The sequence below is a fragment of the Triticum aestivum genome, chromosome 1A (genome assembly GCF_018294505.1).
Source record: "Triticum aestivum cultivar Chinese Spring chromosome 1A, IWGSC CS RefSeq v2.1, whole genome shotgun sequence".
Classification (NCBI taxonomy): Eukaryota; Viridiplantae; Streptophyta; class Magnoliopsida; order Poales; family Poaceae; genus Triticum; species Triticum aestivum.
Genome location: NC_057794.1, coordinates 135,253,669 through 135,270,580, shown reverse-complemented (window position 1 = coordinate 135,270,580; position 16,912 = coordinate 135,253,669). Strand labels below are relative to the sequence as shown.

Here is a 16,912-nt window from a genome sequence, read left to right as displayed (position 1 = left end):
GAGAAATCTGTTATGAATAGTTGCGAATGGTTCTCTGTATGCTATTCACATATGAGTTTCTCTTTTTTGCTTTTTGGTGTATGTTTCAAATTTTGATCTGAATTTTTTAGAAATTATCTTAATATGTGCTATGAACATGCATAATTTTTTTCAGATTTTTTTACAATATTTAAATATGAATTTGGGCCGCAAGTCACACGGTGCAAAGGTGCATGTCACCTGATCCCTGTCCGCCGCCCGAGCCCAACCCTCGCCAAATCGCCAATAGCCCCCGCAAAGCTCCACCCGACCCACCACCTGCAAATCCTAACCCTAACGCTCCTGGCCATCACCGCGGCCGCCATGGTGAGCGAAGCCGCCAACGCCGGCATCGACCGCGTGCTGTGGACAGAGGCCGAGATCGCCACGCGGGTCGCCGAGGTCGCCTCGGAGCTCGCCGCCGACATCCGCCGGCTCGCGGAGCCGGCCGTCGTCGTGGGCGTCGCCACGGGGGCGTTCCTCTTCCTCGCTGACCTGGTGCGGCGCGTCGACGTGCCGCTCGCCGTCGACCTCGTGCGCGTCGAGTCGTATGGCGACGGCACCGAGTCCAGCGGCCGGCCCCGGGTCACCTCTGACCTCAAGGTCGACGTCGCCGGGAAGCACGTCGTGGTGGTTAGTGCGTCGAGCCTCACTTTTTTTCCACGTTTGTGTGGCCGCGACGTTCGTGTCCACCAGGCGTTATCTGCTTAGGCTCGTCCTTTTCTGTGATTGTTGCTTTAGCTGTGGTCCTATACAAGGTTTTGGGTCATGCACCGGCGAGAGCTGAGGAGTTTCCGCTACCCAAGCAAATAGAATCATAGAACTACAAAGAAGTGACGCTTTGTCCCTTGAATCACCTAGTAGTTTAATCTGGTTGTGTCATCTGAACTGGCGTGTCACATTGTTCGGCAGAATTGAATTTCTTGGTAGCTTACTAAATGCTGAATTTTAGTTGTACCAAACATGACTACATCCAAGGAATGAACGTTTGTTCCCTGGTCTTAGGCAGTGAATTCTCTCCCACATTGTTTATTGTGGTAGAGTTGAGCTTGTTGGGAGTTGACTAGATGCAGAATTTTAGTTATATAAACAATATCACTACATGACTGGGAAATCGAAGGAACAAACATTCGTTCCCTGGTCTTACGGAGTGAATGCTCTCCCTCCGTCGATCTGGAGAAGAAGCAACATGAGGAAGAGGCGGAAGGGGAGCTAATCATCCGGGTCTGGGGAATAGGAAATTTGAGTAAGAAGTGGTAGGAGGGGCTGGAGGACGTGATGAGCAACTCTGGCCACGGTGTTCTGGACTACAGCGAGATGGGGGTGGGGAGGAACTCATCACCACCGGATGGGTAATTCTAGCGACACCCTGTGGCGGTGATTACAGCCAGTGACTATGACTGGAGAGGAAGAAATGGGAGGTGGCAGCTAGGGTTCGGCCAGTAAGGCTGCAGCTGTACAGCGAACTCTGCACTTATAGTAGTTTCCTTACAAGAAGCCCTTTTTTCTGTATAAATAACTGGCAAGAACCTGGCTCCTTTTCTCAGTAATCTTTTAGTAACTTGAAATATTGACTGTTGGATGAAGCCAGTCAGACGGTAGAGAGTTAGCAAATCCAAGCACTGTTGGCTTTTGGATATCGTGTCTTCACTAAACCTGATTCTGCTAAGATTCCCTGGATGAGCTTAAGCACAATGCATGATATGCACAAAACTGCATTTCTCTTTGTTCTAAAATCTTCCATAGTTCTCTTCTTTTTTCTTCTAAAAAATGAATTGACATTCCTTTTTTCTAATTTTTACGACTTACTTTATGACTTTTTTGCTTCAAGGTTATGGCAATACCTTCATGAAGTCCATTCGTAGCTACTCTAAACTGCAATACGAGATACTTAAAATACAAATATGCCGGATATATTTCACATTAGTTTTATGTAGCATAACCACACAGTTTTTGAATATGTTGTAGCTGTAATTTGTTTTTTCAACACGATGAAGTATGAGAATTAAATCTACATCTTGTACTTCATGCATATGAAGGACTAGAATATCATCAAAGAACTAGCCATGGACAGGGGTGCGTGGAAGTTAGCTATCCACGTGCCAGAACCATGACTTGATTTTGTGATCTTGTGTGTTTCAACTCTAGCCTGCCCCAATTTGTTTGGGACTGAAAGGCTTTGTTCTTGTTGTTCTTGTTCATGGACATGTTACTCCAAATTTACTGTGTGTACCTAAGTGGTGCTGGTGGGTTGGGGGGGGGGGTGGTGGTGTTATGTCCATTTGTTTTGACTGTGAGTCTGTTCTGGTGATTATCCATTCATTGATGATGGTTTTGCATCTTGCAGGTTGAAGATATTGTCGACACAGGGAATACTGTTTCCTGTCTCATTGCCCATTTACAAAAGAAAGGAGCACTGTCCATATCAGTTTGCACTTTCCTGGACAAACCAGCAAGGAGGACAGTCGATTTTCAGCTAGTGGGGGGTGGAAAATTTTACAGAGGCTTCGAGGTAGAAAGATCACCCCCTTTAACATTCTGCTATATGGCACAAAGCCAAACTTGGAACCTAAAGTCCTTAGAGGCTACTCCCTCTGTTCCTAAATGCTATAAGTCTTTCTAGACATTTCAAATGGACTACAACATACGGATGTACGTAGACATATTTTAGAGTGTAGATTCACTTATTTTGCTCCGTATGTAGTCACTTGTTGGAATCTCTAGAAAGACTTATATTTGGGAACGGAGGGAGTACTTTGTAACATCAATTATGATTTTAGTTTGCCTCCTCCATCTATAGCAAATCGTACTGACAAGCTATCCTACAGTATCAGTCCCTTAATTAATCGCCAAACTGTTTGTGTTCCTCTGCAGTGCCCCGACAGCTTTGTTGTTGGCTATGGTATGGATTATGCGGAGCTCTACCGCAACCTGCCTTATGTTGGAGTTCTCAAGCCTGAGATGTACAGTAAGAAAACTGACAACTAGGCCGGAGGCAGACAAGACTTGCAAACCCTTTTGCGAGAGCACATAAATTTTGAAGAAACACAAACATTTTGGTTTTTATATTTGTAGGCAAATTGTGCCTAATTTTGCACAAGACAAGTTCCTTTCTCCATTTGGGCTGAGGGTATTATTCTGTTCCTCTAAATAGCATAACAGGAAGCATTTTGCCCATATGCTGCAACCATTCACAGATCACAACTGGTCTGCTTGTAAGCTATATACTCATCAAGTTCCTGAAAAGAAAAAAATAGAGATGTGTTTGTCCGAAAACTCAATTCTGAGCCCATGCTCAGATGCACCTGATATCATCATCCTTAATGTGCATGGGGATTTGGGCCTTTAGTAGTATTCTGGTGTGTATGTAGCTTGTATTCTAAAAGGAAAATAGAGTAGGACAGCAAATGGGTTCAGCGGCTCAGTAGTTTTGGCACGGTCCAGGAAAAGATTTGAGCCGGACTGAGCCGTGCAAGCCTGATTAGGCCCTAACGGTCACGTACCAAAGCAGACCCACCCTCCCTCCTCTTATAGCTCTATACACGTTGGCTTCCATTCATTCAAATTTTGAAACTGCAAGTTCAAAAAAAAAATATTGAAACTGCATTCAGTGCAACCCAAGTTCAATTTTCAAATTGAAACACTCACCCACTAAATGCAACAGTGTATCATCATTTACTTGCACTCTCACATATGCTTTCTAAGCCATGCATACACAAGCACTGCTAGAAAATCCTCAAATGCTAATGGAATCATACAAATATAAACCTCATCTTATTCTTTCCACCAATTGTCGCGCAGAGGCCTTGTGCAACTGTTACGCATGTGCTCCTCAACTCCACAATTCTTGCACTTCCCGAGTTTGTGAGGCTGCTTCGGGGCATCCCCGCGTTCAGGGCAAGTTGTTCTCTTGTTCCCTTGCCTTCGGCAGATCCTGCAGAATCCCGTCCGCTCGCTCAAACCCTCGCAAGGAGCCTTGTAACAGCTGTTTGTCAGCCTACCAGCTCCCCTCTGCCTTTGCCGCTGGCGCTAGTCCCTGCCATGCATTTACACCACCGGAGAATCCCAAACTATGCTTTTCAGTAGGACTACCATCTCCTATTGCGGCAACCTAGCCATTACCGGCATTCCTTCAGGCAGATTATGTTGCCTGCTGGTCTTCAAAATCGGGCTCATCCCTCTTCTCAGCCAAAGGAGCACAACTCAGCATTACTGCTTTCATTTCCTCAACATGCGATCAAACTCTTCCGCACTCTCATCACTCATTCTAACAATATCAATCGCTTGTAGGTCACTGTGGAGTGCCTACAAGTGAATGAATGGTTCACTGCCTCATTCTTCTGGTAATGGACCAGATGTCTGGGTAGTATATCCCCCGCGTCTTTTTTCCAACACTTAACAATGTGCTTATCCGGTATTTCAGCCAAATTCAATACGTCCATCACCTGCGCAATCAAAAACAGAGAGCCCGTGTAAGCTTTATCATTCAAGTGTTGGGTCATTTTCACATGTTAGTATGGGCAACAGCAAAATATGCGACATGACCATTAACCTGAGCACATGGCAGCAAAAATATTCCCATGTGTTCAAATTGTCCGTACTCGCACTCGTATTCAGTGCCGTCATCTTTTATTCTCACCTTGTAGACTACGCTACTCCACTTCTCCCGGTTGGTCGCATGGTTATATGTCGTCACATACTTCTTACCCTTATAGTCAATCTCAGTCACACTATATGCAGTTCCCTCAACAAGGAACTGACCAAACTACTAGAACATGTCTCGAGTATAAACCTTGATTGCATGCCTCTCGATCACAGGGTTTATACGCCGCACGGCTACACTCTGCACAAGGGGACAATTGTTAGGGCACTCTGAAACACCTGATCAAATGACAGAAGGGAAGACACTGACTTACAATCCTTGCTCCACTCTGCACAAGGAGACAATTGTTAGAGCACTCTGAAATACCTGATCAAATGACAGAGAAGGGAAGACACTGACTTAAAATCCTTGTTCTTTTCTCCTTGTAGCTCTCATCGCGTTCACGGTCAAACTGGAGCCATATGTACTGGCTCACAAACATGTGCACTGCAATGGCACGAGGCATATACGTTTTCAGCATATTATTAGCACTCTTGTTGTGTTGTGTGCTTGTCATTCTTGCACAGAGAACCCCCTTGATATAAGGCTTCACCCACTTGGTCCTGATTTCATATAACTCTATCATGTATGGGTGCTGTTTCAGATTATACTTTTCCATCAATATAGTCCAGGCATTTTCAATCTCGTCTACTGTGAGCATGTGGTTCACAACTTTCTGATGGCTAATGCACTTTCTCTCCCATCATGAGAGACATTGAGTGGTTATGTTTCTCACGATGCTCTGTTAAGAAACAACTGATGTCTGACACTCAGGAGCCTGATCAGCGTCGGACACTCACATCTGCAAGACCGGTTGTTCCCGACTTTAGGCTTTCGCTGCAAAGATAATCCAATATTAGACTACAACTGCACCCAATTCACCAGAACACACTGAAGAAGTTAGAAATTATGTGTAGTTTGGTATCGCATCACTCACTGAGCATTCACACATAATTTCCTACATTGATTTCTCCCTCTCCGCGTTCAATCTGCTTTTATAATATCTTATCCCGAATCCCACTTCCCACAAGTACAATTGTAGAAATTGTACGCCTTGCCGAGGGAGTCAAAGTTTGATCCCAGCTCAGGCTTGATCACACTTTTATTGGTTTCTCCACAAATTTCCGAATCACACCAGCACACTCATCCGGGAAGCGCAAGGGGTTCTATCAGGGAGGGTGCTACCGAGCCTCAGCCTGCAAATACCAGGGTTTGCCAAACTTTACTCTAATTCGGTGATGATAATCATTTTTTCAGCCAAACACAACAAATGTCGGAGGTCTACATTATTACACTGCTTTACAACCTAATAATCTCACTTGTTTGAGTTTGACCCATATTGAACAAATGCATAGACTCACCAAAGGAATAAAAACTGAAACTTAGTTCAGGCCTTGTCACACTTTTTGTTGATTCCTCTGCTTATTTGCAAATCGACTATTCCAATCCATAGAAATCATTCTGGATGGACATGGCAATATGGCATCCGGTCGGGCGGTGCACTACCCAGCCTTAATCTCTGGGTTCAGAAATTAAACAAAAAATTCAGTTCGTTCTCTTGCTTTCTCTCTGGGTTTTGTTTGTGATTACCCTGGCAACACGCAGGTTGTCATTATTCATTCAGTAATGCAATAACATTTTCTTGGGGGTTGCAAAAAACGTACTGAATCCATGAAATTTCATGTTTCAAAGTGTTCGTTGCCTACATCACATCTACTACAATAGCCTATATCCTGTCTGAAACTTCCGACTAATCCACCATGTCCAACCAGGGATGCACACAATGGAAAATCCTACCAAAACCACGAAATCTTGTTTTCCTACCTTTTTGTGCAACCAGAGGGGCCTGGGGATTGACTCTGTCGGTGGACTGTGGACCTCGTCGGGGATGACTCCTGTCATCGCCGGACCCCAGCACGCGCAGCTTCGCTGCCGTCGCCGCGGATCTGCTGACCACAACCGGAGCAAGCATTGGAATCAGCAGGGGCCGTCGCTCCTACTCTGCCGCTCGCCAACAAATCAGAGGAACCGGATCTGGGTGTTCGTGGCTGTCCGCGAATTCCTGCAAGCGGAACCTATAAAAAAAGATGCCAATGGTGGCGGCCATTGACAGTCAGTTGGCATACAAGCTAGTCCCCTCGTAGATTTGCTCGGATCCAAAATCGCTTACCTGTCAATGGCATCAAGGAAGAAGTCCAATCCAACATCTTCCATGTCGCTCACGTAGCGGTTGCCGTCGACCAGCTATCGCCGCCGCAAGAAATACTCTTGCCGGTCGTCGCAGCGTGGTCTGGCGGCCGGGGGTGGTTGGGCGGCAAGGGTTTTTCAGAACGACCGAGACGCACGTGTGTCGCAAACGTGTGAGACGGACGGCTCAGTTTCTCGGCACCGGCCTGTTCCCCTTATCTGATCCATGAAACGCAAAAACACTAACGTCCTGGTCCACGGACCAGTTCACGCCCGCGCCTGCTCCGTCAAAAACGCACGCCCCTGGCCGACTGCTAGCGCACTGTTTCCTACCGTATTTCGCCTCGCTGCCTATTTTCTGCGATCCGCGCCTGACACGGCAGACCTCTTTTCATGGATCCCGAGCGCAGAATGGAAGGTGAAGATATCAGGTTCAGCTGGGCTCGGGCACCAATGTCTCCTTATTTTGTGTCTTAATATTGTGATGACAACAAAATGGTTTTCCAGAATCGTAGTGGGGTTTTCCAGAATAGAGACACGCAGGCCGTTAGAAACTTTGAATTGCTATTTCCTTTTTTATGGATATTTTTCTTGTGTGGAACATGAGGTTGAAGTGTCCCACTCGAGAAGTAGTGTGCCACTGCAATCCCCAGGTCCTCCTTTTCCTCGTTGTGGCCACAGCTCCGGCCATGGCGATGAGCTTCTTGTCCACCGCTAACACATCGTTCGTGCCCTTCCGCCGCCTCTCCCGCCACAAGCCCACCGCCGCCCCCTCGCTCCCGTTCCCCATCAATCGCTGCCGCTCACCCTCCTGCTCCCTTCTCCCTTCCCAGCGCCGGCGCCTCTTCTCTTCCAAGACCCCCACCACCAACCTCCTCTCATCAATCACGGCCGCCACGAGAACCCTGCTCTTCCTTCTCGTCGCCTCCATCCTCTCCCTCTCCGGCGTCCGGCGCCCCCTCCCGTCACTCGCCGCCCCTCCCCCACCCACGCAGCAACCGCAAGACGACACCAAGGGACAGCAAGAAGAAGAACCCGACCAAGGGGATCAGGAAGAGGAGGACGAGGCGGAGTGGTTTCGGAAGGAGGAGGAGGAGGTGGAGGCGGCCTGGATGCAGCCAAGCGACGACGAGGAGGAGGAAGAGGACGACGACGAGGTCCAGATGTACCTGGAGGTCCTGAGCGAGGACCCGGGCGACGTGGACGCGCTCAAGTGCGTGCTCTTCGCCAGGATGCGGCGCAAGGACTGGGGCGGCGCGCTGCGCTACGCGGCGCAGCTGCGGGAGGCCGAGCCCGGCGAGGTGGAGTGGCGGCTCATGGAGGCGCTGCTGCACGAGCTCAAGGGGGACATCGCCACCGCCGAGCGGCTCTTCCAGGAGGTCCTCGCGGAGAAGCCCCTCCTCGTCCGGGCTCTCCATGTGGGTACACACACGCACACGCTTTCTTTCTTACCCGCAGTCTGCTCTTGTTAATATTATAATGATTAGACTGGTCACACTCTATGAATGTTGGGTAGATTTTGGGAAATGAAATCAGTACTGGTAGGTAGGAGTTCAAGATAAAAGTAATTGTACCATGAGCATTGTTGCAAATCGCTGTAATTTTATTGTATGCCAATATCTCGATGCGAATTTGATTACAGTGCTAGAATTTCTCAAGGAAAAACACCAACTTAAATTTCTTATACTGTCTAATCTTTGATGGCTGGTACTAATAAGAAATTAAGCTCTACTTTTTGAATTGTTTGGCTTTTTGAATCCAAACAATTTAAAAAGTATATCTGCATTTAATTAAGAGGGAACCAAAACTAGGTCTTGCATTTTGTCAAAGGTCAAATGATTTTGTTTGTCTATACACTATAAGGAGGCTCTTCTTGTTTATGTATTGGATGACAGCTGATGTACACATAAATCCACGAGGGAAATAGAGCTGTGGTAGAATTCTTATGTGAGAAATGTTTGATACGAATTTGTATTTCAGGCCTTTGAAGCATGCACCGGGTCGTACTGCAATTTGCCATTCTGATTTTATAACAAGGACAGATTGCAAATTTGCAATTCTATCATCCATTAGTGAAACTTGCTTTTTACTCTAGTCCTTCCTGGCGTGGTATTTACAAACCTAGCTGATATTTCCTCTCAACATTTCCCATTTCTGCAGGGACTCGCATTGTGCATGCATAAAAGACTCGAAGGACCAACTGTTTTTGAGATGCTGGAGAAAGCTTTGCAACTCGTAGTATCCGAGGAAAGGGTCCCAGAAGAGCGCAACATAAAGCTTCTGATTGCACAGATGCATGTTGTCAAGGTAACAGATCATACCAAAGTCCTGAGAACACAGCATGTTTCTGATTTCTAATGGAATTCCCGCCTTCCTGGCACGGCAGGGTGACCTGGATGTTGCATCAGAGAAATTGAGAACTCTTATTAATGAGGATCCAAGGGACTTTCGGCCTCATCTTTGCCAGGTATTCCATGAACATTTGCAGGTTTGATATGTTCTCGGGCTCTCCTTCTGAAGTCTCCGTGTCCGCTGTGTTTCTTTGTTGCAGGGCATTGTATATGCACTTTTGGACAAAAAGGAAGAAGCAGACGAGCAATTTGATGTGTACAGAAGCCTTGTGCCGGACGAGTTCCCGGACAAGAGTTTTATCAATGATGTTATACTATTGGCCAAAGTGGAGTCAAAAGATCGGCTACAGAAGGACTTTAGATCAGAGTACCTATCTAAAAAGTGACACTTCAGGTTTTCCTATACCTGAACGGCTCTTCATACTTAGTGAGGTAGCTCCAGATAGTTGCGTATTTATGCGCATACAATGACACAAAGTGCAATATTGCTATAAGTGAGAATGCAGTATAATGAAGATAAGTGAAGGAGATGTGGATCTCCTGTAACCTAACCAGGTTCCTACAACTTTTAGCTCATGTGTTAATCCTCAAACGGTTGCCACACAACCATGAATTGCATATGGATGTGCACGAAATGCTTAAGACCTTCTAATTTCTGACAGAGATGCACCGTTTCGTTGACCTCTCTTCGTCTTAAATGGAGGCTAATTCTGGAACGAGCGCCGCCGCTCCCTCGTCTCGATGATGAGAGCTGAAGCACTGATGGGTACGAGAACCGTAATGCTTGTAAATGTCTTCCTTTTGCGCGGGAATACTAGTTAAAGTCATTCGGCTGGTAAATTTGGCTCAACTTTGTGCTATATGGAACTTATGCATTTTTGCTGTAAGAATAGGCATGGGAACAAAAAGGGAAATCGTGTTTAGAAAAATGGAAACAGTTGATCGAACAGTAAATTAGCAACAACTAATTAAGCAGATGAGATACGTCATACATCACCGCAATGCCTAATGGAGCATTTTTTTGACAGTATGCCACACAGTGCCTTTTGGTTTTGCTTACCGAGATGTTGTATGAAAAGAGAAAAAAACTACTCCATTTATCGAAAAAGGCTTTGCCCCTACTTTATATATACATTTTTGCTAGAACTCATCTAGATGAGATTTAATTTGGTCTCATTCACCTTTTATAGCCATTGGATGTGGTGCTATAAGATGCGTGTGTGCTGACGTGGGTTGTATCCGTTCTTGTTTTCCAGGTGAATGAGACCAAATTACGTCTCATCTAGATGAGTTCTAGGTACTCCCTTATATATAAATCAAAGATCACCAATAACCCGGTACAATGCATGCCATCAGAACACACGCACACACCCAAGACAGGATACATAGGCACTAAGCGCATCAATACCACCCCTAGCACTATATGAGCCACCGGGGGCCCTCAACCGTGAACACGCCACCGTGAAGAGAAGAAGCTACATACGACGCACCGTGGGCTCCAAGCCGATGCCTATAGGAAGGTTACGACACCGAAGCGCCGCCACCGCCCGACCCAAGAATTAGAGTTTCCCTCGGAGCAACACGACATGCAGTAAGAGCCGCGACGACGCCTTTAAAAAAGGAACGAGCTTCGCCGCCGCCGGTCCGTCCGAAGATAGAACATGTTTTCACCCCGGCTAATATTCACCGCCACTGAATGTCACACCTTGGCTACCACGCCGCCCACACGGCCATGGCCACCAGGCAGCACCAAGCCACGGGCTTTGCCCATGAGCACCGCGACACCATCACCAGGGCCATCGCCCCGACATCCAGGACCATGACGCCACCTCACCCGTCACTCACCGCTACCCCAACCAAAGATGGGAGTGGAAAGGAACCGCCTTTCACACCCCTAAGCTATCCCCAACGTCGATACCCAATAGGCCGGCCAAAACTGGCCACCATCGATCCATCCTGCCGCCGGGCGCGAGACGAGCTCGGTCCTGCCGCCAGACGCGAGACAAGCCAGGTCATGCTGCCAGGCGCGAGACGAGTTCGGTTCTGCTGCCGGGCGCGGGACGAGTCCAGTCCTGCTGCCGGGTGCGGGACAAGCTCGGACCCGCTGCCGTGCACGAGACGGGCGATGGGCCGCAGCTAGGAGAGGGCCAACCCTCCGATGAAGGTAGTGCCCGAACGAGGTAGAAAGGAATCGAAGGTCGACAAGGACGCTCATCGACAGACAGACGCCGAAGAAGTCCAGCCGTCGTCGTGAAACGACCCAGATCACCGTCATGGGCCACCACCACGCCATGGCAGCCCACGTCCACGTCGGGACCCCGAGGGGCAGCCCCGAGTCATTTTGTCGGAACTACCGCCGTATCAAAAAGCCTGGCACGGACAGTTTGAACTTGGCTCGGCTCGTTCACGAAAGACGACGCGCGTTTGTGTATGCGTATTCAGTACCGTCACAAACATGTTCAAGCATCACACGGTCCGCCACAAACATGTTCGGGCATCACCACGGTCCGAGGCAGGACGTGTCGTGGCAAAACATCTGATATGGAGCAAGGCATAAACCATTTGATACGGCACAACAGATCTTCTGGATTGCTATGTCAAATGGCTCATCCAGGTCGATAACAAGTGGCAAGACCACTATACCACGGCTCATTGTCATTCACCCACTATATTAACTTCAGTCCCGGTCATAGCACAGACCCATAGTCATTCTCCTCCAGCCCCTTTCTTCTGTCAGCACCACTCCAATCATAGCCTCCTCGCGCTCCAAAGCTCTCTGGGATGTACTGTCACCAGAGCAGACGAAGGACATTGCTGGCTCCTCTCCAGGCGCGCTCCAAAGCTTTCTTGGACGTATTGTCGCAGGAGCAGACGAAGGACATCGCCGGCTCCCCCCTCGGCCGCTCTCCGTCGCCATGACCACGAAGCCGGCACGTGTGCACGGGCGCCACCAGCAGCGAGTAAGAATAGTGCATGGTAGGTCACCGCCGCTATGGTCCCAGAAAGGCCACCGCTCCTCCCCTCCGTCGAAGCTTGGTGGGCTAAATATGTGTATTTTTGTTGATGGCATTTAAAAAAAACAGTGAAACAGGCCTTTGGGTCAATGGGGTTCACCCTGGCCCTCCTACCCCCCCCCCCCCCCCCCCCCCCCCCCCACGAATGATCAAGGAGGGGTAATTCGTTCGCTGGGAACAACCTCCTGACGATCGAATTTGTTCGATCCACCCTCCTCCATGGCATCCAATCGCCAGATATTAAGGTCCTATTACATTGGTCTGTAAAATCTTAGCAAAATTTTGTACGCAGTCATCATAATTTACATGCCAATTTATTATTATTATTTTTGGTAAAAATTTATTGAGTTACCAATAAAATATTATGTATTTCTCTGGTACTTTTTACTATGCGTGTAAGATTTGACCGAAGTAAGCTTTGTTAAGTTTGACCAACTTTGTAGAACAAATATCAACATTCACAATACTAAATCAATATCATTAGATGCATAATGAATTTATTTTTTATATTGTATAACTTTAGTATTGTAGGCATTGATATTTATTCATATAAGATGGTCAAACTTTATGAATGAGAAAAGAAATCAAAGATGGAAGGAAAAGAAATAAGGAAAGGGAGACGTCTACAGAGATTGGACGAAGGAAAGTTGAAACGAAGATCTTAAGTTTCTTATTAAGTGCAAAAGTAAAATAAAGTACAGATAAAAGGCGTTAACATGCAAAAAAAAAAGGCGTTAACATGCTATCTACTACTACTTGGCATCCACCACTGGTGGTACGCAAAAATCTCCTGGCCTCACGCCATTCCTAAATAAAGAAAGCTCCTGCCTCACACTCCATGACACACAAAGCATCGACCTCAGCAGCAGCTGCAACATCTATTCGATCGCCTCGTCCCTCTCCAAACCAATCAAGAAGTTAGTCAGCAATGGCTCTGAGCAGAACCGCGATGAGCGTGTCTTTCCTCGTCGCCGTCGTGGTGGCAGCCGCATCGGTGCCGGCGGCTACCGCTCAAGCCCCATGCGACAGCGCTTGCCGTCTCAAGGCGGCGGCGGAGGCTTTCACTGCCGCCCCGCCCACCGAGAAGGCCGCCGCGGTCGAGATCTTGAGCAACAAGACTGAAGGTGCCGTCTCCTCCGCCGAGTCCGCTAACCAGGCTGCTGGGCTGGCCAGCCACTGCCTAGACGACTGCAACAAGCTCTGCGGCGCAGGCAAGAAAGACCTCGCGTGCAGCGCAAGGTGCGAGACCATCTGCCGCGTCGAAGTCGAGAGCCTCTCCTTCGCCGCCGACGTGTACGCCAAGAGCTCGGCGTCGGAGAAGACGGCCGTGATTCAAGCCATCGACAAGCAGGCCCGCCAGCCAAGCGACAAGATCAACGCGATCGCTGCCACCTGCATCGGCGACTGCGGCAAGTTCTGCGCTGAGGGCAAGAAAGACCCTGCGTGCGCCACCATTTGCGAGGACGGTTGCCGTGGCAGAGCCGTGAGCGTTGCCTTCGCTTTGGCCACTCCCGACAAGAAAGAGACCATCAAGAAAGACATCGCAGCCGTCGCAGGACTTCCCTAATTAAGGGCTGGGATTGCGTGAACAGAGCCCTGTCCAGCAAAGCGTTCACACATGCAATGCATGCTTCGTTAAATGTTTGCTTCTTTTTTTGGAGTTGATTTTTTTAGGCACTAGTACTTGTGCATTCAGTTTTCTAATGTGGATTTCCTAATTATCATCTCGATAAAAGATTATACAATTTTGCTAAACCACATCTAGATGTGCTATCTAAATCCTATATCATTGATCTTACACGAAGATTCGTGTGGGTATTTTTTTATTTTTCTTTTTTTTTACCCTTCATTGAGTCACTTAGATGTGCAATAACCAATAAAATCTACATCGAGATTTGTAGTCCACCTAACGACAGCTACGAGCACTAAATTGAGCCAAATGCACGCCGTCGTCATCGCCCCTCCCTCAATGGAGTCAGGCAAAAATTGTTGTAGTAAACAGCCGGGAAGTCGTCGTGCTAAGGCATCATATAACAAGCGCACCAGAACAACAATCATCGAGATGAAGAGAAGTGTAGATCTGAATGATCCAACTTGAAGACACACGAACATAAACGAATGAATAATTCACAAATTATTAATCCCATATCCTATTTGTCAATAATTTCACGTCAAATGAATATTTTCCCTATGGATCCACCTTTTATGTCTATGCATTTGAGAACTAATTTTGAGATTTAGTTATTACGTTTTTGTCAAGTTTTCTTAGAGTAGAATCTTCTCCTTTACATAAATTGAAATTGTATATTTTCAAATGTTATAAGAAAATCCAATTATGATTCCATTTACTTTGTTACACATCAATACACGACAACTAAATAGGGAACGCTTCACTTTCAAGTTGTCTAGATATGATAACGAAAACTTTCAATGTACATTTCAATGTGCTGTCAGGTGGTTGCTTTATCATTTATAGTACCTTATTCCATATGCCATTGTTGTTTGTTGATGTATGTCGTCGCTCTTTTTTTCATGTCAAGCTCATCGATATGGATCAACACACCCAGAAGTTGAATCACTTAAAATTCTTCATAATATACTGACACAACGTGTGAGACATCATCTAGTTGTTAAATAAAATCAAGTATACGTCCAAGATTGAGCACATCATAAACATAGATTATGAGGAGCCAAAATGGCTAACACATCATCGTGGGCCGGCTAAAACGCCATAGGGCCACATAACTTTATACGGATTACTCACTACATCTTTACCCTTCTATTAGTCCTTCCCTAGGAATAAGCCTCGCCGCTCGCCAACTCAAGCCCTTCCTCCCGCACGCTGCCAAGCACTGTTGCTGCCATGGGCATTGCCCAAGACGGGATCATTGCGATACCGCACAAGCACCAATAAATCAACATGATGGCTAAATGTGCATCTGCTGGGAGCTGCCTTTGTGGCTCCTTGTCGACCCACCAATCCACCAAATCTGCACCAATCTCAGGGATTCAGTGTGCCTTACCCCAACGAGTAAGGATCACCGTCCAAACCTCCTGAGCAAGCACACAACCAAGGAGAACATGTTGAAGTCCTCCGGCCCTTGGTCACAGAAGGGACATAGCGTCGGGTTGCATTCTCCCAATAAATAAAGCATCACAGACAAATTCGGCCGAGAATCTACCGTCCTTCTCCCACGCCAATTCCAAGTTATCCTTCACATCAGCATAGAACTAAAAGCCCCCAAGCAAAGCTTCAAGCTCAAGAAACTCTACAGTCACTTTCCCTACCATGTTTGGGCACACATCAGTCCACCATCCATTGTCAATGAGTCCATCCCTAACCAAGCAAGATCAAACGGCTCGCTTGTCCACACAGGCAAAGAGATGCAGCCAAAGTCTCTTATGCAACCATCTTCGTGCCAACAATCCTCCCAAAAGAGGGTGTTCGTCCTTTCCCCGACCGTGGGTTTCATAGCCCCAAAGAAAAAGGCTATGGCCTCCTTGAGGACCTACATGTTAAATTCCTTCCATGGTTTCTCGTCGACTACCCTCTCCATCCACGGCCATCTATCCCGGAGAGCCAAGTTTAGTAATTGCAAGTTCGGCAGACCTAGGCTACCTATCCTCTTCGGCAAACATACCTTGTCCCAAGACACAAAGCAATGGTTGCCCTTTACGTCCTTTCTTCCGACTTGACAGGGAGATCTAACGCTAGAATCATGTGCACCAACATCGTTGTGAACATGGTTTTGACGAGCAGAATCTCACCACCATGGAATAGAATGGAAGCACGCCGTCGCTGATTAACCACATTGTGCACTAGAGGTTGTAGTTGTGTCGTCGTAGTTTTCCTTAGCCACAAGGTAACCCCGAAATACTTGCATGGGAAGGGGAGGATTGGACAATTGAGCTCCTACCTGGCAACCTTGCTCTCCTCTGGACTACATTTGATGAGCTGGACGGAGCATTTGGGAAAGATTTGCGCATAGCGTCGAGGCCACCTGAAAGTCCCTCACCATCTTTGATGAAAGAACGCAAGCTATGAGGGTCCAGCCTAAAAAGGCCATCACGTGATTCGAATAAATGGACATTCGGTCATGAACCACTCTTGCCGCCAGTGGCAATAGCATGCCCTTGTTTGTTGCTGCCTCAAGCAAATAGCAGCGGGGATAACGGGTGCCCCTGTCTACGCCGCCTCTTGTTGTAGATGATCTCAGCCGCGCTCAGTTGAAATGATGTAGCCTGCCATATATAGAAATGTGTGGTGCGCTAAGGTTAAAGTTAGAACGTTCACTCGAGACGCGGCTGTTCTAATCCGGAAGCTCGGATGAATAGTAAATAAAAAATAGTAGAAATAACAATTAAAAAATTCTGAATTTCTTTTATGTGAAACATTGACAAAAAAAATTGTTGGCTTGCAGAATTGCATCATCATATGACATTCGTGGAAATCGTGGCAAAAAAAATTGATGCTCCAAAATGTCATATGCATTTTGGAGCATCGATATTTTTTGGCCACGTTTTCCACAAATGTCATTTCATGATGAAATTTTGCAAGTTATGAAAACATTTGCCAACGTTTCACATAAAAAATTCAAATTTTTTTGAATTCTTTTTTGTTATTTATTTATTTTACTGTTCACCCGAGGTCACATGAGCTTGGCTTAGAATAGCACTTCGGCGTTCACTCGCTGACTTTT

At 46.9% G+C, this 16,912-nt stretch overlaps 3 protein-coding genes and 1 long non-coding RNA gene across 8 annotated transcripts; 3 read left to right on the top strand and 1 right to left on the bottom strand.

Annotated features, from left to right (window-relative positions):
* The first annotated feature begins 230 nt into the window (after positions 1-230).
* On the top strand, positions 231-3,299 carry LOC123040878 (hypoxanthine-guanine phosphoribosyltransferase). Its single transcript, XM_044463612.1, has 3 exons — positions 231-651; positions 2,366-2,530; positions 2,893-3,299. Exons 1-3 carry the CDS (start codon positions 343-345, stop codon positions 3,004-3,006), a joined length of 588 nt encoding a protein of 195 aa, XP_044319547.1. The 5' UTR covers positions 231-342; the 3' UTR covers positions 3,007-3,299.
* On the bottom strand, positions 3,196-7,376 carry LOC123040890 (uncharacterized). 5 transcript variants are annotated; one of them, XR_006418318.1, is made up of 4 exons: positions 6,831-7,376; positions 6,485-6,735; positions 5,598-5,856; positions 3,196-5,497 (listed from the first exon to the last, which is right to left on the bottom strand). It is a non-coding gene; the product is annotated as an uncharacterized lncRNA (long non-coding RNA). The 5 variants fall into 5 exon arrangements; XR_006418315.1 differs by lacking the exon at positions 5,598-5,856 and having other exon boundaries at positions 3,196-4,463; positions 4,571-5,497; XR_006418312.1 differs by lacking the exon at positions 5,598-5,856 and having other exon boundaries at positions 3,196-4,463; positions 4,658-5,497.
* Positions 7,377-7,425: 49 nt separating this feature from the next.
* Positions 7,426-9,844, top strand: LOC123040866 (uncharacterized). The gene is made up of 4 exons (XM_044463603.1): positions 7,426-8,265; positions 9,008-9,154; positions 9,234-9,314; positions 9,399-9,844. Exons 1-4 carry the CDS (start codon positions 7,426-7,428, stop codon positions 9,582-9,584), a joined length of 1,254 nt encoding a protein of 417 aa, XP_044319538.1. The 3' UTR covers positions 9,585-9,844.
* Positions 9,845-12,954: 3,110 nt separating this feature from the next.
* On the top strand, positions 12,955-13,970 carry LOC123107650 (uncharacterized). Its single transcript, XM_044529634.1, has one exon. It carries the CDS (start codon positions 13,141-13,143, stop codon positions 13,777-13,779), a length of 639 nt encoding a protein of 212 aa, XP_044385569.1. The 5' UTR covers positions 12,955-13,140; the 3' UTR covers positions 13,780-13,970.
* Positions 13,971-16,912: the final 2,942 nt, after the last annotated feature.